This window comes from Falco punctatus, assembly GCF_963210335.1.
Source record: "Falco punctatus genome assembly, chromosome: 1".
In the NCBI taxonomy this organism is placed as follows: Eukaryota; Metazoa; Chordata; class Aves; order Falconiformes; family Falconidae; genus Falco; species Falco punctatus.
Genome location: NC_137580.1, coordinates 47,791,276 through 47,813,869, shown reverse-complemented (window position 1 = coordinate 47,813,869; position 22,594 = coordinate 47,791,276). Strand labels below are relative to the sequence as shown.

Sequence of the window (22,594 nt, the reverse complement as noted above, 5' to 3'; positions counted from 1 at the left end):
TGAAAATACATAAAGGACAACCTCTGCTATGTAAAAAAAAACACAATTCAGCTCTGTTAGGAAAACAATTGAGTGGTTGCACACTACAGCTGTGACCTTACTCATGAGATTCATGTTGATCATTCTTCTGGCATATAAAACCTCCTTGATTTGACCTCCTTGTCGTTATTTTTATGGATGCCTCAGTCACAAGAAAATTGTTGGCACACTACATTAAACTAAGTAGTTCACTCATGTTCAGAAATACTATGACTCCTTTTTAAGAAAGATTGGTACCTTGAATTATAAAATTCAACTGAACTATTAAGAAGTTATTTTAGTACTTTGTTTTCCTGCTAAGACATGACTCATCGAATAATACATACAATTATTCAAAGCATTTAAGACACTAAAGCCTGAGTCTTTCAGGAATCTTGATTTCGTAACAAGAACTTTCATGCACACTCTCTTAAGACTCTATTCAGGCTATGGTAGCTGACATCCAAGCTGTTCTAGTTATTATTCTTGATACACAATGACAAATCCCTTCAGTAATACTGCTTTCAATACCACTTTGCTCCTCTTCCACACAAAGAAAAAATGACAGATGGGGGAGGGAAGCAATTCTCTTGTATGTTAAAACAATTGGTTCAGTTATCTGTTGATTCAATACTCACTGTTATATGATTGTAAATAAGCTGAGACCAGCCAAAGAGATCTGCTAATCTGTAGAAAGCTGCCAATTTACATCGTAACAACTTCTCCCCTTTTTCATAAGCAATGGAATCTGATCCTCTCAGATCATTTACCGGTGTCACCATGCCAAGACCTGAAAAGGAAAAGGGGTAAAAAAGCACAAGGGGGATGGCATTCAACATCAGTTAAAACCTAACAACATGCACTGCTATTATAGTGGTTGTTCTTACTAGTTTTTTCAACATATTAAGCTAAGAAATTGATAGCAAAGTTTAATTACTATTATGTCATAGTTTATATTACACAAATATAATGACATTCTCAAAGTCATTTATCTTCAGAAAACTCAGCACATTTCCTTCCTTAATATTAATTAGCGCTAAGGTGACAGTGCATTCCTTAGCAAAATATTCTTTTTCTCTCTCAAACATGACTGTCTGTAAAAATACAACTTTACCGTTAACAGAAAACGCATAATCCCAAATGTTCCATTTTTTCAGATACATGATTTGGTATTCCTGAAAATGAGAATTACACACCTAAAAAATGCACACAGGTTCATTTAATTAGGGAAAATAAGAGTACAAGCTAGGGAGAAGGGGATTATGGTAAATAAATACAAATACTGTAGTTCTAGTTAAAAGTAACCATGATAAAGCAGAACCAGGCCATGCTACAGCCTAAACTACAAATTTATTTTAGAGCACAAGCAAGGATTTAACACTAAACTTGTGTGTATACATGCATTCATACATTTTGGTTATCGTTTCCCTTTGTTGTGCTTGCTGATGTTTCTTGTCTATAGCTTCACTTCACAGAAGAAAGCTGCAAACCGTATTTCCGTAACAAAAACAATTAGTTTCTAAAGACCTTTACTGTTACTAGACTGCCAATGAGCATTTCATTTTCCTGCAGACAATCCACGTGGTAAACATTAGCAGTATTAAAATCTTTAAATTTTTTACTAGTACTGACTTATCAGGGTTAATTTTCAATTAAGACACCATACTTGAAATAGCTTTTGATATAAATTATACACATGAATCACACTGCATGCCACTGTGGCATTTAGAAACTAATCAATTCATTTCATGTTTGCATTTGAACTTCACAGCGCTTTTCAGTTCATTCACACTGTCTTCATTTCAAGCCTTTCAAAAAACGGAATTCAACTATTATAAATAAAGGTGCACTCACTCATATTTAATGCAGCCATTCCGCCTTGTGGTGCTGCAGGGTAGACATTTGGTACATTTGTTGTCATGAAATCTGCAATCTGCTGTAAAGCCAATAAACCCGTTGGGTTCTTCCCCTTCTTAAATTGTTCCTGGATCATTGATTCCAGTTCTTCACAAAAAGCCTAGCAACAGGACATTGCATATTGTAAAGCCTGTTCAAATGAACTTCGACCTTTCACACAAAGCTTCTTTTTAGCACACGAGATGGAAATATCCTATACCTCTTCTGAAAAGCAGCTCAGGGCAGAATTACTGGGTGCATACTGTTACTTGAAAATGTTGCTCTCCAGAGCTCAAATGATGGGAGTCACTTTTTTTTTTGTGAATCAAAATCCCAGCATTCTCTCTTCAAGTGACACTAAAACTCATTGAACCTACTAATACGGATTTCTGGAAGAACGAGAAGGATATACAATCTACTTGTATACGAAGCATGAAAGGAGAAATAGTAGAACCAGAAAAGAGAAGGAAAATTATCAGCGAGGTTCACAGAGAACTGGAGCATCCAGGATGGCATCCAGGAACACAGGAAGAAACAGAATCACAGAATGGTTTGGGTTGGAAGGGATGTAAAAGATCATCTAGTTCCAACCCCCCTGCCGTGGGCAGGGACACCTTCCACTAGACCACTTTCCATAGCCATTGAATTTTTAAAGTATGTTTCAACAAGGGGTTGTTTAATTCTTTCCTGGTTAGTTTTTTGATTTGTTTTAACTTTGAAAGGAAGATTTTTTATTTACTTTTTTTAAAAAAAAACCTGCTGCTGGTGGCTGCTGCTTTTGACAAGAACAATGCAATTTGTACTGAAAGAGAAGTATTCCAATTGTTAAGTAAATCTAAATTAAATGGGTTGATTTCACATGGAAAAACTGTAAATGGGTTACTGCTACATCCACAATCTTAGTGAAGTTGTGTCATGAAGTGTTTTTTAGCTAGCCATTTATCAGTTATTACACAAGGAACACATTCCGCGAGAAATTTTCTGTACTTTCTTGCTGAGGGACAAATCTTTTAATATTAGATGTCAGTAATTCACAGCTTATTATTGTGCACCCTTTCAGAAAGGGATATATAAAAATATTTCATATGTTGGAAGCATGCATGAAAAACTGAGCACAGGATAGACCTCCCTTGTATAAGCTATCCTTAGAAGTGTTACTTAATCTAAATGTTCATGTAAATGCTGAATATATGAAACAAGTGAAAAAATGTCTGACCAGGACTAGATGGAAAATATGAAAGAGTTTTGACAACTACACAGGAAATTCTGAAAGCAAGACCAAGAAGCTGCTTCATGAGTAGACAATAAAATTCAACTAGATAATGTGAGGAAAATTAGGCTACGATTAAGACACTTTAGAAGAAAGGCCAAGCAGAAAAAGATCAAATCGATCCAAGATACCACTAAATTCTCCAATCCCATAGGTATATTAAAAATAGAGTTAATAAATTTATCACTTTAAAGATGAAGCATTTTCTTTTCTTACTGGGCTTTGAAGAATCATGGAGACTCTCTTCTTCTGTTCCATCATGTTAAAATCCTGGCGAAGGTCAGGTGCCATATTCCTCTCTCTCAAATAATCTGGATTATTCTCATCAACTCGATCAAAATACCTCTCTTTATGAGGGGCTGTTGTTGGAGGTGGTGAAGTCACCACCCCCACACCAGAATCACCATTCATAGCACAGTTTTAAGGGACCTATGAAGAGGTGGCAGAGAAGAGGAATGAATAAATAAATCAAGCAAAGTAGTAAGCAAGAATTTCATGTGTGTTTCTTGTTTCAGAGTAACCGTTCAAATCCATCTAAAATTAACATGGCTTCTTCGCAAATACAGAAACTATGTTTGTGTGATTAGACAGCAATATTTTAGAAGGGGAAAAAAATTTTAAAATGTAAGATTAGAGGAGTAGGCTAACATATAAAAGTCAAATATGCTACACATGTACACGCTACACAACTGAAACAAGAGCTCCCATTTAAACTATCTCCAGTTCTTTAAGCTGTCTACACAGCTTGATTTTTCAGAAGTATGCAAGTCCTTCAGACCTTCTCTACAGAGAAGTTCAAGACACGAGGTCTAAATTAACCAGCGTTCCTTTTTTGTTTGTTTATTTTATTTAAAAAGTTAAAGCAGACATTGTGAAAAGAATATGGCATAAAGCAGAATTTAAATCATTACGGAAGACAGATTATTACATATGTTCATTAATATGAAAAATGAACCCCAGTAAAACATGCTCAGATTGCGAACACATTTCTGGGGACAAACTCAGAAACACTAACTCTACAACCTGAGGCATACTTTTCAGAAATATATTTATTTTAGGTTCATTCAACAACACGCACATCACCACATTAGCATGTGGGTTTTGGAATCTGGAAGGCACACACACGAACACAACCCCACCCACTGGCCAGGGTTCATTTCAGTTTTACATGTTGCAGTCAGCAACTGCATGTATCTACTAGAAAGGCTGAAAACTCAGCTGGTATTGCTCATACACACATGCTTCTTTCACTCACAAGAAGCCCTTTGTGTAACATTATCCCAGTTTTCTGGGCACAATATTATAACCTTCATTCCAAAATCATGTTCAGTAGATTTTTTTTGGAAGTCTTCCACTGACAAGCAATGAGTTCAATAAAGCCACATGCGCAATGCCTTCAGACTCAAACTGACATAATTTAGATTTTTTCAGAAAATATATATTCTTTACATATTGTACACTATTAAACAAAATTTCATTAACACAAACCGAACCTCACTGAACTGTAATAATAATATTTAACTCTGAATGGCTTGCTAGTTCATAAAACTGCAATTATTTACATTATACACAAGATATGCAAGTCTTGCCATCATAACATTTAGTAATTGTACTAAGAAAATGAGCCAAGAGAAGTTAGTAGGTCTTTTCTTGGAGGTGGAAGAATAGATAGAGAATAAAGTTACAGAATCTAGATCCCTGTTCTCATAAGGTGAAACAGACACATTTCAGTAATACTGATTTAGATTCGAGGTTCCGTACAGTAAGAACCACCCTGATTTAAAGAGTCAATTTCATTAAGCATCTTCAGTTTTGCAACTGCAAGGATTAGTACCATTAATACCATTAACATCTGCTCCATGCAATGCCTTTTACTATGCTGTAGAAAAGATTGTATGTATCTTAATTTAACTTATGATTAATTTCTACATATTATAACTAGTAAATTGTGGTATACGTCTCTTACTATTTTTAGATTTTTCTTAGTGACTTGTCTCAAAGTGTACTTGCTTGTGGATTTCAATTTGATTAGGAATTTACTTGTACATTTATTAGGTAAAACCACCTCAGATGTGGATGCGTACACAAAAGGAAAATTTACATGAATTATTTTGACATGCAGACTATGTTTAACAAAATCATTGCAGTGAAGAAAAAAAATCTACTTCAAGACTTCAGAATTAGCAGATTTCATCCTCTTTGATTCTCACATTAGAAAGAAGCTTCAAAACTCAACTGATTTCTTATTTCAGAACAAACAAATCACTGAACAGACAACTGAACACAACAAGCAAAAGAAAAGTATTTTCCTTGACTTTGCAGAAGAGGATACCACTATCAGAAACTATGTTAGCACTTAAGACACTCAAGTTTTAGATGCTCAGTGATTTCCACCCACTGAGTTGCTAAATAAAGACAGAGACACCTCTGCACTGTCTAAAGTATTTCAGTGCAAACCAATCAGCTTAGGCTGAAAAAGTCGTGGTCAGATCCTTTTTTTTTTTTTTTTTTTTTTTTATTCCCTTCTTTAAAATAAGCACATACACACAGCCTTTATTATTTTAAGGTCTTTTAATTACTAGCTTTACTCGACCCAGGAGGAAATACAGCGTATGGCAAGAAGAAATAATGCTTTTATCCACATAGAAAACCTTCTAAGGTATTTGACCTAGAAAGTTTTAAGCAGGTAGCAAAGGAGCCACCTCTCCTTTAGCAACTTCAGATCCCCAACACACACCCTCTAAGTTCCCTTCCTCCACCAGCCAGCACCTCCTGCCATTTCATACCCCAAAAATGCTTTTGAAGGCCCATTACCACTTCCCACAACCCCTCTTCTGAGTTCTGTCAGCTGTCCTAATACCTCTACATCCCAGGTGCTTGTTGAAAAGTTACAGTTTGCAGATCCAAACATACAGCTTACTCTTACAGTAATAGCTCAACTGGCCTAATTAAGTCTGAACATCATCCTTTGCTTATCACAAGGAATCAGAGAATTTAGAAACAGCACAAGGGCAAGTCCCCAAATAAAGACAAATCAAACTGCTCAAGGAATTCAGAATTTATACTGCATTCTGTTTAGCGCAGCCCCCGATGTGTATTCACTAAAGCATGGGAAAATGGTAAGTTTGAGCTTCTCCACCAAACAGAGAAGAGTGGGCCGCTCCTGCCTGCTGAAGCACTGAATTTCCAGAATACATTTAAGTCTAATGTTGCATTTTGTGTGTATGTGCAGTCTTATTTAAAGAAGTGTAACACATCTGCAGACATAATTTTGCATTTAATTATTTATAGTAATTCCATCTTACATTCAGAGTACCAAAAGCCATTTCCAATGATTTACATACATAATTACCTCTCTTCACTCTTTTTTAATCGCATTGGAAAGACACTGGTCCCTAACAGCCCACACAGGCCATGTCAAAAAGGGATCACAGTGTCTTGCCAAAGTTGTATTACACCTTTACCCAAGTGTAAGATGGCATTCAGGAAGGTCCTGGGAAACTATGTGGTGGCAACAGTATAACAGAAAATTCCATATTTAACATTAAGTGATCATTTTATAGCTAAGGGTAAATATCAGTTTCACAGCTCAGTTTTGTAGGTGCCCAAAATTAATGGTATACCCCACAAAGTCTACTAATTAATTGTTGTAATGTGACTGAAATAGTAATATTTTTATCTTAATGACTGTCACCTAATGATGAGAAATGTATTTATTTTTCAATTAGAAACAGACCTATTTGACATTTTGCACAGGCCATTCAAATTTATTTGTAAGTTTTGTCAGAAGACCCTTTGGGAGTAAGGCATGATGAACTCTCCAGTAAGAGCTTCAGTAATATGGATAACAATAAATAAAAGGCATCTGAGCAGTTAAACTGACCAGACACTGGGGAATGGCCAATAGTTCTATAAACTGGAAAGTCACACTGAAAATCACAACAGGCTGCCCAAGCAGTACAAAAGGAAAAAAAAATTCAGAGCATCCCCAGACCCACAACTCTCCAGTACAGACAGTTCCTTTCTGCTGCAGTATACTACAGCCCCCAAGTAAGATAAGCTGTAATGTCAAAGGACTTTTTGCCATGATAAGTGTTTTATTGCAAGAACAACTGTATCAGAAAAAGTCACACCCTTAACTGAAAAAGCCATGCCGGAAAATGTAAGCGGGTAAGAAAGCCCTTCTCTCAGAAGCAGCTATTTTCAAAAACAGAGATGCTGTTCCCTCTGTCTATTACTGGGGGGGAGTGTGCGTATGTGATCAATCAATCATAAAATCCAAATCACACCTTACAGTAACTGAAGCATTAGATCCAATCTTCTAATATGTACATATAAACACTCAAATGTACGTATAAACACTCAAAATTTCAATAAATCACCACATTAAATGAGAGACACCAAGCCAACTCACAGCACATCATATTTACCAAAAGGCACGTGTATGTATATTCAAGTACTACAAACAGCTTCATGAAATACATTTTTTTGTCAGGAAACCAGCTTCATAAAATTTATAGTGCAGTTACAGATACCGACTACTGTTTACAAAAAAAAATTCTGAAACTGGTATTAATATTTCAGGTTACTTTTATCTTCAAAAACCCCTTCCTCCTTCTCCTCTCCTAACCCAAGAGGGTTTTGTCACAGGATTCACCTCAGAGGAAGTGGTGTTACACAGTTTAGTTTAAACAAACGAAGAAAGTTTTAGAACAAGAATGCCATAAAATTGTTCATGTTAACATCCAGAAAGAAAAACAAAAAATCTCAATTTTTAAAAAGCTTATGTTCCTCAGTAGTCAGTCTGGAGAGTTAGATGATGCACATACAGATAAGTAACTTTAAACAGGTAAGACAGCAAATAATACCTGATAAGAATCTACAGTAACTTCAGGGCACATTAAAAAAATCCCTCCCTTAAATCTAAAAAAATTATATAAAATAATTTTAAAAAACAACACTGGATTTGAGCTGGGATCTCACTGTAGTTCAACATATTATTAAGAAGACAAAGGAACTTAAAAGACTTATAAAACATTTAAAAGACACTGCCAATTTAAGATAGCACATGCCCACAGTTGTTTGTGGGTTTTTTTTTAAGTTTAGGAGAGTTATCTGATCAAAACCTTACAAAATCAAGTCATTTTAGAGAAGAAAACCCCAAAACAAAAACCTGCCTTCTTCCTGGTAGCTTACGATTTCTCTGTACAAAATACCACGTGAGCAAAACCTCTGTATGGGACCTCGTGCCAAACTGGCAAAGCAAATGAGCGGCAGGCTTCTCAACTGTTGATACAATCCCAGTCACCAGCAACAAAGATCAAGGGTACCTATTCCCAGGACATACAGCTTCCAAGGCAGATTTTGACAATGACATAGTAATTTCCTTTATATCAACCTTTTCCTGACAGTTCATTCAACAAGGTATCTCTTCTCACACCAGAACTATGCTACTAAATCTAAAAGAGGTGAAAACAGATTTGACAAGAAGTTACTGGGGAAGGGACAAGGGAGTAGCAAAACAAATTAAAATAACTTTTCTTCACTGTTGTGCAGTCTTTGTCGTACACTGTTGCAGCAGTCTTTGAGGAGTAACAGTCACCTGAAAGGCTCATGTAAGTGACAAGTCAGGCAGTGTACTGGCAGGGGGAAGAAAGGGAGCTCTATTTTGGATGCAAACAAAAAAGGACAGGGAAAGAACAGAGAAAAGACAGAATAATTTTATAATCCAGGAAAGAGTCAGGGGGATGGACTGTGGAAACCTACTGAGCAGAAATTACTACATGGGGAAGTCATGAGGTGACAGGAGGAAGGAAGAGGAAGGGCAAGGGCTGGGCAGCACTGGGGTGGTGCAGCACTGTGGGCAGCAAGAAACCCAAGAGGTAACTGAGCCATTGTGAACAGACTGAGTTTGGGTGAAAACTGAGTTGGATGTTTTACTTCTTCACCATCTCCCCACCATCTACAGAAAATGAAGTTGCATTATCACTTGGTATCTGCAAAAAAACCCCAACCCAAACCATTTACAAACTTGCACTGTTACCCCTTCACTCAAGATTCTGGTACTTTCTGTATTTTTTGCAATTTTTATTTACTTTAGAATAACATTTGCCAAACTTGCTCCTTAAAAAATTAATACATCTTTATAATAGGGATATTATTTATGGTTTGCACTACAATTTCCATCATTTTCACTGAGAGCGTTTTGGCACCAATGACACTGGATTTGTTCTTGCCATTCCAAATGTTTCCTACTGAACTTTTAAAAGGAAAAGCTGGCACTATCTTAGGAAGTCTAGGAACAAAAAGTAAATCATGACTGTAGTACTTACTAGACAACATACTTATCACGAACAATTATATTCTTTTTTAGCAAATGTTCCCAGCTCATGCATCTTCAGAATTTCCTCTGCTCTTTGTTTTCAAAGAGGAAGAGACTATTTCACAAACAAGAACAGTTATTTATCTTGCACTGAATGTAGGCACCATTATCTTACTTATTAACAGAGATGCTGCAAGTTAAATACTGGACTCTAAACAGAGAAATCCAACACTAAAATAAGTTTATCTGACCAGAAGTATTGCATCATATGTGTAGTATCACGCCTTAGTATCAATGACAGTAGCTCAAGAAACAAGCTGGGTTAGAGAACAAGGGAGAGAAAAAACCAAAAACAACAGACAAAAAACCAAGTCCCAAAAACTTACTCGAAAGGCATCTACTCTACGTAAGCAATTACTTCCTGTTTTTACTTTCTCCAAAACGCTGAAATCAGAGACCTAGCACATCGGGCTGTGAGTGATCACAAGGTTACATAAAGAACTGGCAAAAATTTAAACCTGAGACCTCAAACCATACAAAAGAGTGAACATTTGTATCAGTTTCTGAGACACAGTATTATTTGTGTAATGAAACTCATCGACACTCCTTCATTATTCCCAAAACTTCGGCAAAAAGGTCTCTTGAAATGGTTAAGAACAAAGAATAAAGCTAGAAATCTGTTTCAAATTAAAACTAAACTTCCAAATATTTATGAAGGGCAAGAATCTATGTATCAGCAGTATGTCAAAACAGCAGTTGTTACAGGCCTCTTCCCATATAAAGTACCAAATTGCTTTTCAACTGCCAAAAAAAAAAAAAGGGTTATAACTTTCTTTAAGGAAGTAAAGATCACAAAAAAAAAAAAGAAAGTAATGTTTCATTAAGACCGTATCCTTAAAATAATAAGTCCCTCCTTAACTGGCATCCTCTGATTGTATCGAAAAATGAAAGATCCTGTATTTAGAACTGGAAGAATAATCTACAGTAAAAAAAAAAATAAATCCTGGAAATTATGCACATTAAGAAACAAAACATCCAACACTACGTTTGGTAACCCGCTTATTAAAACCTCATTATTATGAGGTTTTCTAGGTTGTTGTGTTAATAAAACATTTAAGTAGCCACAGGTAAAGCACAGCAATAACTATGTCAGGTTGTAAAAAAGCGTAATTGTTGTCTAGCTTTACCAAAGCCAAATGAAGCAGGTGACTGGGAAAAGCCAGTGCAGATTCCCTAAATGCAAGTCACAGCAGACTAACCCCATGTCATGGTTTAATCCTGACAGAAGAAGAGAATTAATTCTATCCCAACCAAAGTTAGAACATCTGATCACCTTCTATGACAAAATAGCATTTCCTGTCAACATGGAGATAGCAGTGGGTATTGTTCACGTGGACTTCAGCAAAGTCTTTGACACTGTTTCCCACAGCCTTCTCCTGGACAAACAGGCAAGATACAGATCAGACGGGCGGTCTTTGAGGTGAGCAGGAACCAGGCTCACAGGCTGCCCTCAGAGTTTTACATCTATGGGTTTTACTCACGCTGGCAGCCTCTCACAAGTGGGGGACCCCCAGGGATCAACTGGGCCTCACACTCTCCAATGTCTCCCTAAATGACCTGGGTGACGGGATTGAGAGCACCGTCACCAAGCGTGCTGACACCACACGGGGTGGTGAGGTGGATGCATCGGAGGGAAAGCCATCTTACCGAGAGCCCTGGACAGGCCGGAGCAGCGGGCCAGCGAGAACAGGACAGAGTTTAGCAGAGACGAGCGCAAGGTCCCACACAGGGGACGACACAACCAAAGGGCCCGGTACGGGCTGGGATCTGCACGGGTGGGGAGCGGCCTTGCCGAGAGGGACCTGCGGGTCCCGGTGGACAGCGAGCTGAACAGGAGTCAGCAGCGCGCCGCTGCAGCAGCAAAGGCAAATGGGCTGCAGGGACATTGCTAGCCGAGATAAGAGATGCCATCGTCCCGATCTACCAAGCGCGTGTCAGGCCACACCTGAAGTACTCCTGTGTCCAGTTCTGGCCTCCACAACTCACGAGAAGACACAGAGTGGACAGGCTCCAAAGGAGGGACACGAAGATCACCAGAGGCTGTAGGATCTGCTCTACGAGGAAAGGCTCAAGGAGTTTGGTCCTTCCTCCTCGGAGGACAGAAGGCTCGGGGGAACCCCATCACAGTTTTCCAGTACTTAAAAGGTGGCTACAAAAAGAATGGAGGCTCTTTCTTCACAAGGAGGCCCACGGAGAGGACAAGGGGCAACCGATACAAGTTGCACCAGGAGAAGTTTCACCTTGATATAAGACAGAAATTTTTTTACGCTGAGAATCAATCACTGGAACGACCTCCCCAGGAACTTGGTAGAGTCCCCATCAGCCGGAGTTCTTCAAGAAGCAGCAGCACAGGGTGTTAGATAACCCCATCTAGGCTCCCCTTCCCCCAACAGGCTGGACCAGATGATCTTTTCAGATACCTTCCAACCAGGGCTGTTCTATGATTCTACATAGCATAAGCCCACCTAAAATTGACATCAGAATTTAGTTGGACAGATACAGCTGGAATATTGTTCAATTAGGGTTTTTTTTATATAAATAAAATATATTAAAATATAATATGCATATAAATTATATGAAAAAATATATAAATAAAATATAAATATTAGACAGCTGTCTAAAATCTGTGTAAGTTTCAAGATATATGGCTCAGAACATGTAATTCAGTCCTTGCAAACAGAAGAGGGAAGCAACTAGCATTAAAACTACACTAGAAGGTGAGACAGAGAAAGGTAATTTCCCTCCTTTTAATAAAGGATTTAAAAGACCAAAGTATCAAACTTTTAGAAACAGTAATTATCCACCTCCCCTCCCTGACCGTGAGGTAGGAAGCAGAGATTGACGCACAAGATGGAACAGGGCAGCACACCATGACATTCCTCCCCTCAGCACCTAGCACAGGCCTTACTTGGAAGGTACGGTCACAGCCTACACTCACTATTGGTACCGTTTTTTATGTTAAAACTTCTTTAACATTTTTATTGGTATCACTAAAAAAAAACATTTTTATTGGTACCATTTTTATGTTAAAACTTCTTTATTAATTTATGCTGAAAAGATCAAATTTCCAAAGAGGTCATTCCAAGCTATTTAAAAATGTGAAGGAATCCCAACCTAAAAATGGGACTAGGAATAAGATTAATAAAGGAGCTACCCTTGAAACTGTTAACTCCTATCTCCCATTGACTAGGTTCCCAGTTACTTCCCAGCCTTAGCCTTTTAACTTTCCTTCACCTCTTTAGATCATTTCCTTCACTGATTTTCCTGCTAAGCAGTTTACACGCAAACAACAGAAAGCTGTTTCTAGCCTCCAACAATTTGTGAAAGACTAACAGTTTTAAGCCAGCTTACTAACTCAACATCAGAATTACTTCGTTTTCACTTCTTTGATTCAGTAAGTTAATTTACTTATTCCCATGCACTTCTCATACAGCACTTCTGGAAATGTTCAGTACATAAAGGAAACTGATAGCAGACATCATAATATAGAATGTCACACATAACAGAAAGAAATACTCTGCATAAGTACCATAAACACCTTAAGCTTTTCTGCTGAAACCTTAAGAGCCTCACAAATGTATCAGGAAACTTGCATGCAAATGACAAAACAGGAGTTTCACCTCTTTGCATTTCTCCAGGCACAACGTGAGAGTATGAATTCTACAAACTCGTATTTTTTCCATTGCCTCTTACCAGAGAACCACCAATTGCCACAGGTAGTAATGGCAGTGGAGACACTTTTACTTTCCACTACTTTGGTGTCTATTAGCCTCCAAAATAACTCCTTACAGTTCAGTGAAAAACATGGGTTTCAGTGTCATGGTTCAGAGCAGTACCATGGTTTTCAGATAAAGTTGCTCCAACACGGAGATTTAAACATGCACATTGAACCTGGACTTGAAAGAGCTGCCAAAATGAGTCCTCATAATTACGCTGCCAAATACCACAAAAGTATTTTATTTCAGAAATCTGAGTTCCAATTGAAATAACCTTCTCAAGTATAACCCACAGAATTACATAATTAATAGTGCAATATCACAAAACTCAATTTAACACAGCTAATGCAAAGGAGTACAAGTGGAGACAAAAATTAAGAGAATTACTCTGCCTGAAAAGGCAAGATTAGAACTGAATTCAGGAGCTGTCATAAATTACTGTGTAGGAATTGCAAAGATTATGCTGCAGCCACACGGTCTACTGCATTCATAAAATAAAACAAAGAATATCAAGTAGCATAATTGCCTTCCCTTTTTGAAAAAAAAACCACCAAAACCAAACCCCAAATCAAAACAAAAAACCGCTACTAAAATATTATTTGTGGTTCTCATGCACACACTTCAAAAAAAAGACATGAAATATCAGCGTTCAAGGAAAGGCTATAAAAATGATTTGGAGAGTAGACGACCGACTTGTAGGGATTAGCAGCTTGACCTATTTGGTTAACTGGTCATAGAGGTGACAGGGCCTTTCAGTCTTGCTAACGAAAGTATGGAGTGACTGAACATTCTGGAGTGAATCAGACACTTTTGCCCTTCAATAGAGATGGAAGTTTCCTAACCATATATGTACAATACTGAGCCAAACACGTTTTAATCCAAGTTCTACTATCTGCCTGCACTGAGATCAGAGTACCGTCTGTTTCTGAAATCTATGAACCTGCCCTTCCTTCTTAGGCTCTGGGAAAAAAAAAGTTCCACATGCACAATATGCTCATGTTATTTGTAGCTTCCAAAGCACTTCTAGTATTCTAGCAATTTTTTTTTTTTTTTAATATCATCTTCCTCTGCTGGTACGTTGGTGACAGCTGGAGACTCAATGTCAGACAGAAGGCACAAGTACTAAGAGAGAGAACCAAAAATCCTTAGCCCTTCTCCTGTGCTCAGATCAAAACCAATCAGACTTGCCATTAGGACAAGTTTTCCATCAGATCAGGTAGGATCTTTCTTACTATTTTTTAATGATCTTCTGCAGCATGAAGTGCAAACATCCCATCTGAATAATTCAGTTGTATCTTACCTGTGAAATGTCAGTGACAAAAACTACACAAGTTCCCAAATACCTTAGTTCGTTGCACTACCTTCTTTGATGCATACAGCAGTTTAGTCCACTGAAAATGAACTGCTTAGGTTAGTGTTTTTTTCAAGTTAATAGCCTGTAGAATAAAAAGGGTTGCGCTAGAGAGGTACTCTCTCTGTGCCTTATTGATGAAACTGTAAAATTTGTTGAACAGAAAATATTAGTGACAAGGATTTTTCCAGCCTGCTTTATTTCTACATGAAATTTTTTCACTGATGTCCAAGAGTCAGGTACACATGCCGCTCAGTACTACACAAGAATGAGTCCAGTCATTAATTTTTTCATCCTGTAATTGTGCAGAAAGTATCTGAGGCCAAGACACCATGAAATTCAAATATTTTTCCACTGTTAACATTCATGGATGGAGGCGGCAGTACCAGAAAACACATGTAGATTTCTTTTTGCCATGAGGGTCATGAGTCCATACAAATAAAGAGGTTTAACCCAAATACTACTTATTTTTAGGTTTCTGTGAACCCACATGCACTTTCCAAGCCTCATGCCAAACATGCCAATAGGCCAGTGCCCTCAGATTTTTGAACACAGGTCAAATCAGATCACCAGCTTTTCAAGGGCAGGGCCCCAGCTTTATCCAACAAGTATTTAGAAAGCTTGAGACAAACTGATCAGCACGTCTGACCCAGAAATGAAGACTGGCCTTAAACTGAAGTTACAAAAGCTGCTAGACTTAATTCCAACACTGGATTTGCGGAAAACACAAATGCACACATCAGTTTCTTGAAGAGCTAAAACCGACAGAAGCAAAATTGGATGTTTCATTTGCCAACGTAATAAATCAGGTAAGAAAACTTCCATAGTTTTCACATACACGCATTTGAAATCAGATTTTCCTAGGAAACAACACACTTAAAAGTCATCACAGTCCCCAAATTCCTTAACAGTACCCCACACAGTCCCCCTGGAAAGAAAGCCATCTGCTTACACAGAGGTGGCACTTACTGGAGAAGAGCCTACTGCCGCTTCACAGAGCAAGTTCAGGGAGACGCGCAGTGGTTGCACCAGTGGCTTTATACAGAAACGAGAACTAGGTCAGGAACTATGATCAAGGACAAGGTTTTACCCACTGTCCATCATAAACTTGGGGATGCTTCTGGCACAGCAGGTCAAGAGGAAGTGCACGCAGCACAGCCTCTTCCCCACGGCAGTGGAGAGGCTGTAGCACTGCATGAGAACTGTGGAGTTCATAAGCAGCTTTACCAGACGGCAGAAGACTCCAGAGCTCATCTCAATGCAGGACACAGTACAAGTTGCAAGTTGTCTACAGGAAAGTCAAATGCATACTCTAAGTGCAAATACAAGAGGAAAGAGAAGCTTTCTTCTTCCCTCAAGATTTTCTTTTGACTTCAAGGTCTAGCAAAATAGGCAAAATGAACAAAGTACCTCACTACTGACCACAGTAGCATTGCTTCACTTTTCCTATAAGGTTTTTTAAGTAGTATTTTCTGATGGTGCTACCTATCCAATGCTATCCTTCTTTTAAATAAAGGAGGGTGGACATTCTAAAATCAGACATGAAAATCTACGTTTAATAAAAGGTTTGTTAGGGTTTTCAAAAAGGTTATTGTCTGGGAAAACAGAAACAAGAAAAAAAATTCCCACCCACATACCCAATGCTATCACAGATATACCCCCCCCCAAAAAAAAATATTTAAAATATCTTCAACTTTCACAGCTATTGAAGACACTCAGAACCTATACTTGCAGAAAGTGCTGTGAATAACAAAAGCTCCTACAAAAGGCAGAAGAAATTAAAACTCATTTTTTTAAGAGGAGCATAGATACTTCCCTGATAATTTAAAAATGCAAGAAATTTCAGTTAACTTAAAAGTATTCACATCTAAAATATTAGTATCACTATGCATAAAGGATCAACTGAAATACAGCAGTGCATAGGCAAAGTGGCCTCATTTTGGCCAGGATCCAGTTATTTTCATGCAGACTAAAAAGCAAGGGGTGAGATTTCTGAAATGTGTTGGCAATGAACAGAATGTCATTTAACCCTTTGAACTGTTCTGCAAAAATAACTTCTTCCAAAACAGTTGGATGATATTTTGTATCTTTACTTATTTAAAGGACAAAGGAAAGTAGTTACAGAGTCTTTTTTCCCCTCAGTTTCACATAAATAGTAAAAACACTGACCTGGAATTGTTAAAGCTACGACTTCACTTTATGTAAGCATGAGAGCTATTTAATAGGTTTATTGTTTTTTTTTTTAAAAAAGCTAATTTTGATAAAACACTGAACACATCTCCCAACCTAGAATGAAGAATCTGTTGACTTACTCATTTGGGTACTACCCTGGGAAACAGAAGACTTCCTGGGACAAATCCTTAATGTGATCAGATACAAAAAATGCAAAGACCGGGTCATTTCAGTTTTAAATATAATTGCAGTGACAATGTTAGACCAAATTTAAATGCACTGTATTTCAAGAGTTCATGACAGCCATAGAAATTACGATAGACTGTAAAGGACAACTCCACACTTTACAGTCCAAGTATACAAACCCCACAGATCATTAATAGTGAAGGTGGCATGCCCACGATCCCTCCAAATTGCCTATGAACGTGTATGAAAAAAAGACATCGAGGCACTGCTGCTCAATCTCACCTCCTAGTATGAAAAAACTATACCTAAAGAACAGTTTTCCACTTACTATTACTGTTCATTAAGAGGTTGAAACTGGAATGTTTAAAGAATGGAGCAGGAAAAGATTCTGAAGGGGTTTTAACCATAAGACATCTAAACGTGGAGACTGGACTTACTGGAGTTAAATAAGTAAACAGAAAAGTTTGGTGTTCTGCATTTTTTTTAAATAAGGAAGTCTACTAAGAAACATATTCTAAAAATCAAGCACATGAATTATCAGATTCTGCTTTACAGTTTATTCTGTAAGTAAAGTAGAGCTTTGCGATTTATAAGAAACCTGCAAAAAGGACTGCAAATACAAAATACTCTAGTTCAACTTCTTCTTTCACCAGAAATCATTAAACCTTAATAACAGGTCTTACATACATTGATTCAGAGACAACACATTCTTATTGAAGCAAGGGCAAACTAAAAGTGCATAAGCACATCAATTTTGCCTTTCCAGGCTGAAATAATGTATTAGTACATTCCTTATAGATCACAATAAGGAACAGTGTCACTAATGTTAGATTGTACTGAATGATACCTATTTTTGTTATGCTAAGACATCCTATTCATTAAGTCTTCTTGTGTTGTTCTGACCTCCTGCTCTTAGGTATGTGGTCTGGGGGGAGGGAGGAATCCAAGAAATAAACTTGCTCATCTATCAACAGTGATAATTAGTTTTCAGGGAATTTGACAAACATGCATTCCCTCCTCCCCCTCTTTTTTTTTTTTTTTTTTTTTTTTTAAAGAGCTTATATTTCATTATGCAATTTTTATCTGAATCAGAGGTACACTAAAACTGTCTTTTTTTTATAAAATATCTCATTTTTATTGATGGATCTGTTAGGCAACGATATCATAAATCTTAAGTATGCTCTAGCAGCATTTATTGCTACTCAAAATTATGTAATAAACCCCAATAATAACATTCAAGAACTACGTTAATTTCTTTACGCTTTTCAAGAAATTTTAAGAAAGTTACAAGCAATTAGCATAGCTGCTCAAAAAGATTATTAAATCACAAAAAGAAGGATGAAGAGGCTATGTAACAGTGTGCCACCACTTGGCAACAGAGCCACAAGGTGAACTTAGTTGTTTCTCAATGAATTCACGATTAATACATCTATAACTTTGGAGATCCTACAGCAAATGCCCCACAAGAAAAAAAACCCTGCATAATTACAAGACTGGTTGGTTGAGATTTTTGAGATGGAACTAACCTGAATATTCATGACTAGATGCATGAACTCAAACCATTATTTTCTGGCAGAGAATCCAAGTAACTCAGAAAATGCTGCAGTGATTAGAGTGCACAGGCATTATGCTGGAACCAGCAAGTTTCATATATAAGCAGCACTAACGTTGTTGATGTGCGCATTACCAGTTTGAGCTAGAAGAGAGTGAATCAAAGTACATAAATGAGGTAGAGGCTAATACGAAGAATGGAGATTTCAAGTAGGCTTAAATCAGGCAAATGAAGGCAATGGAGATCTTGAATTTTTCATGAATTTCTCACTCGAGGTCAGCTGAGGCTTTTCTAGGTGGCAGCCCCCAGTTCTTTTACAGCACCTCCCAGTTTTGATGGAGGAGGAAGGGAAGGATGGAAATACAGGTGAATTATGAGACCAAATTAACCTCTTGACACAGTAGAATCAGACAGAATTTTAAAAGCCTGTATACAGGAGGAAACAACTATCTTTGCAGAATGCAAGCCTAAGTATTAATTTTGACGTAAACTTTCCATATGAGATTTTATACTGCACTTACACATAAAAACAGCTTTGAAATGTGTACCCCACATATATAGCCCTTCTATTTCCAAATAAGACAGCTAACAGCCAGGCTTACTCAAATTCAAAAAAACTCCTTTACATGGTGGTTAATCAGGCATTTGTAAGCCCTTCAGGTAGTTGATAAATTTTAGGAAGACAACGTGATTTACACCATCTTTTATCCACCCTAGACTGAAAATTTCTGGACAGTGTTTAAAATACATGCCCTATATAAATATATTAATGCTATCTTCATCAAAATCTTAGAAGTGACAGTAAGATAAAAGTTCATCCCATTACACAGTTCCCAAACTCAAGAGCATTCTCTTTTCCGTCTCTCAGAATGCTCTCTACAACTTTAATCTACATATTAAAAACATATAAATTATGGATAAAAGTGTTACTGGAACTCATTTTCCTGTATTAGATGGTTGCTTGTTCTGTATCAGGAAATAGTATGTCAAGAAACCCCCATGAATTCTATTTTAGGACCAACTAATGTCTCTTTTTCTTTTTCCCAGGGGAGGAAAATTATGCAGTCATGTTTCCTACTTCAGGGTAAACCTCAAGGGTCATGCACACCCACATGGTAACAAATTAAACACCATGAGAAAACCACCTTCCTGATTATGCTGTCTCCCTTGTCAGGCAAGTATTGCACAACTGAACACGGCTGCCTAAGCTAACATTATGCAAACCCAAGGCTTATCCTCCAGCTGAGGTTCTCATTGTTTCCACCTGAGAGTGGCAAAAAGACACTTCTCTACAGGGTTTCAGATTTACATCTGGAGAGAAGTGTCTCCCCAGTTTCTCCAGTCACTGTAAATCATGCAAACACAGTGTTTAATGGACATTTCAGCAAAGTTACTGTCAGAATCACAAACAATTGTCCACAACAGCCCAGACCTTAACATTTCAGGAATCATGGCCACTCTCACACCTTCTACCAGGCCTATTTCTTAACTAGGACCATTATAGTCTCCAGATGGTTACATAATTCACTGAAGAATCAACAGAATAAAGGAGAACGCACAAAACACAGAAGGATATGCACAAACCATGGCAGAAAGATTCTGTTTGCAATGCCGGAGGACAAGGACTAATCCAAGCCTGATACTTGCTCAATTACTATAATGGCTGTAGAGCCTCACACATCACAATTTGATTGACTGGCAGAACTACTAATGCTCTCCTGTCACAAAGGCTCATTCGTAAAGGCTGCCTTCACTGAAGAGGGCAAGCTGGATGCATTTACATTTTGGGTCTGGTTCCAGTCATCCAGTCCAAGACCCATGGGGACACACATCAGCTCTCTCTCCTACTCTTCCATGCATACAGCTTTGAAAGAATCAGTCCCAAACACTCAAATCCTCTCCTACGGTCCAATCCTAAACATTAGGTAAAGACGGAGCTGCAAACCAAAGTATCCAAAGGTCACAAGAGTTTTGCACGGCTGTAATGTTTTACAAAAGTAAACAAGCATTATTAAAACCAAAAGAACAAAACCGAAATCACGCTTGTGTGCATTCTGCACTTACTGAATTCAAGTCCCAGTGTAAAACATGAAAGGCCCAAGTTCTACACATGCCCATGCTTCCAGATTAAACTGAACAATATCCATCCGCATAGACTAAGGTCTTTAGGCAAGGATTATTGTAGCTGAAAAGCATCTGAAGATTAACAGCAAAAAAACCCAATGTATCTACATCTGTCTTATTATTGGTTGTCTACAAACAACTCCACTATCATACTGTCTTTATTATTGATTTTTACTCTGATCCCTATCCAAATGACCCCTCTTCTATGGGCAAAATGCCATCCACCTTTCAGTACTACAACTACCAATAGCTAGAAAATTAAAAACACAGTACACCTGCTTATGTTTACCTAGTAGGAACCAGAGACCTTTCCTCACTGTGTTCTAAAAGTCACACCTAGGCAGCATTGGGCTTATAATCCCAGAAACAGAAATTTAAGTTAAAATAATGAAAATCAAGTATACATAGTTATGTCAAATGAGGGAGTCAGACAAGGATCCTAAATAATCCACACAGCACAAAGTACTTTCATTCCTGACTCAAGTTGTAAAATTAACTCCTTCTAGAAACCCTACTGCCACTACTTTATTGCTGAAATACACACGTACAGTTCTTTCAAGTTCATTGAAAGGCTACTGGCATCAGAAATTGCAGAACAGTGACATGCACACAGTATTCAAAGCCAGAATTCTAAACCCAGCTTTCACAGCTATTTCCCAAACAGCATGCAGTCGGATACATGCCAGTAGTTTCTGCCCATGTTAAGTCCAAGTGATCTCAACAAAACCTTAGAATTTGAGAAGCAGCTCTCCAAGGAGATGGGCAAAACTACTGTGTGAAATGAAAACAATAATCACTTGCATTAGAGCTGGCTTGCGGTATTTGTTTTTACAACAGCATTATTTTATATGAAGAAACATCTACTCTTTATGTCTTCGTTTCCATATTTTGTAACTAGATCATGCTTTCTCAGGAGCACAATACAATTCAAACTTGCCCTTGACAGCTATTCCCACATTGTGCCTGCCACATTGCTGAGCCTACACAACTAACTGTGCAGTCGTGCTGTGAGCTGGGTAACAGACTAGGCTAGGTAATTTGTAAACACACACACACCCCCCATCTGAAACTGCAATCAGGTGCTCAACGGAAGTTCCTGCTCTTAAGGGATTTCAAAACAATCTAACACATCCACAGAAATAAATACATATTGGGCCATAAGCAACTCCCACTTCATTGGAATTGTTCAGTATCAAAACATCCAATGAACCCTATGAAATCCAACAAAAATGTTTTCTATAGGGTCACATGGTGAATGACATTTACTATCCCATTTTTAATATTAAAATGTTGCCTTTCTATGCATATCCTGACACCCATATATACTATCATGTCTCTGCTCGAAATCCCACTTAAGATATATGCAATCTATACAGATCATTCAACTTCAGCTACTTCAAAGACAGAAATTAGTAGCTTCAGATTGAATCATATTTTTTTTCAGCCCAAAAGAAAAGTCTGGCAATTCTAATGCTCAAATACTAAGCCCAATGCTTATTTAGTCAACTGCCCTGATTTTATAAGGAAGAGATCCTGTAGCATTCTCTTGTATACAAAGAGATTCTGTAGCTGCCAGAGTAAGAACCATTTGGGGTTTTATAAGTAAATGTCAAAACTTTATCTAAAAGGGCAAAAATTGCCAAACTCAGTCAAACTAGTGGTTAAACTCCAAATATCCTGATTAACTATGGCTAGTGAGCAATTTTAAAAACAGTGTAACACACACACATTCATCTGCAGTGATTTGTTGATTTATTCTTTACACCGTGAAAAAAGTTACATCCATTTTGACATCCCTTGTATAACTGCTATACAATGTTTAACCTTACTTTATGCTGTGCTGAACTCTTCACTGTAACAATATCTCATAGCATAAGTCCCATGGGCTAATACAGAATGTGACTTCTTAAAAACAGGGTGTTTTAAA

General features: G+C 37.6%; 1 protein-coding gene across 8 annotated transcripts in view; it reads right to left on the bottom strand.

Annotated features, from left to right (window-relative positions):
- The window catches only part of ADD1 (adducin 1), a 66,362-nt gene that overhangs the window by 30,164 nt on the left and 13,604 nt on the right, over positions 1–22,594 (bottom strand). For 7 of the 8 annotated variants that reach the window (XM_080410480.1, XM_080410478.1, XM_080410483.1 and 4 more), the window contains exons 2-4: positions 3,401–3,613; positions 1,873–2,035; positions 657–808 (exon numbers count right to left, since the gene is read on the bottom strand). In XM_080410480.1, coding sequence (XP_080266606.1) covers positions 657–808; positions 1,873–2,035; positions 3,401–3,595 — 510 coding nt within the window. In that variant the 5' untranslated portion in view covers positions 3,596–3,613. Of the gene's footprint in view, positions 1–656; positions 809–1,872; positions 2,036–3,400; positions 3,614–13,104; positions 13,128–22,594 lie in introns of those variants that run through there. The other variant, XM_080410481.1, reaches the window with a different exon arrangement.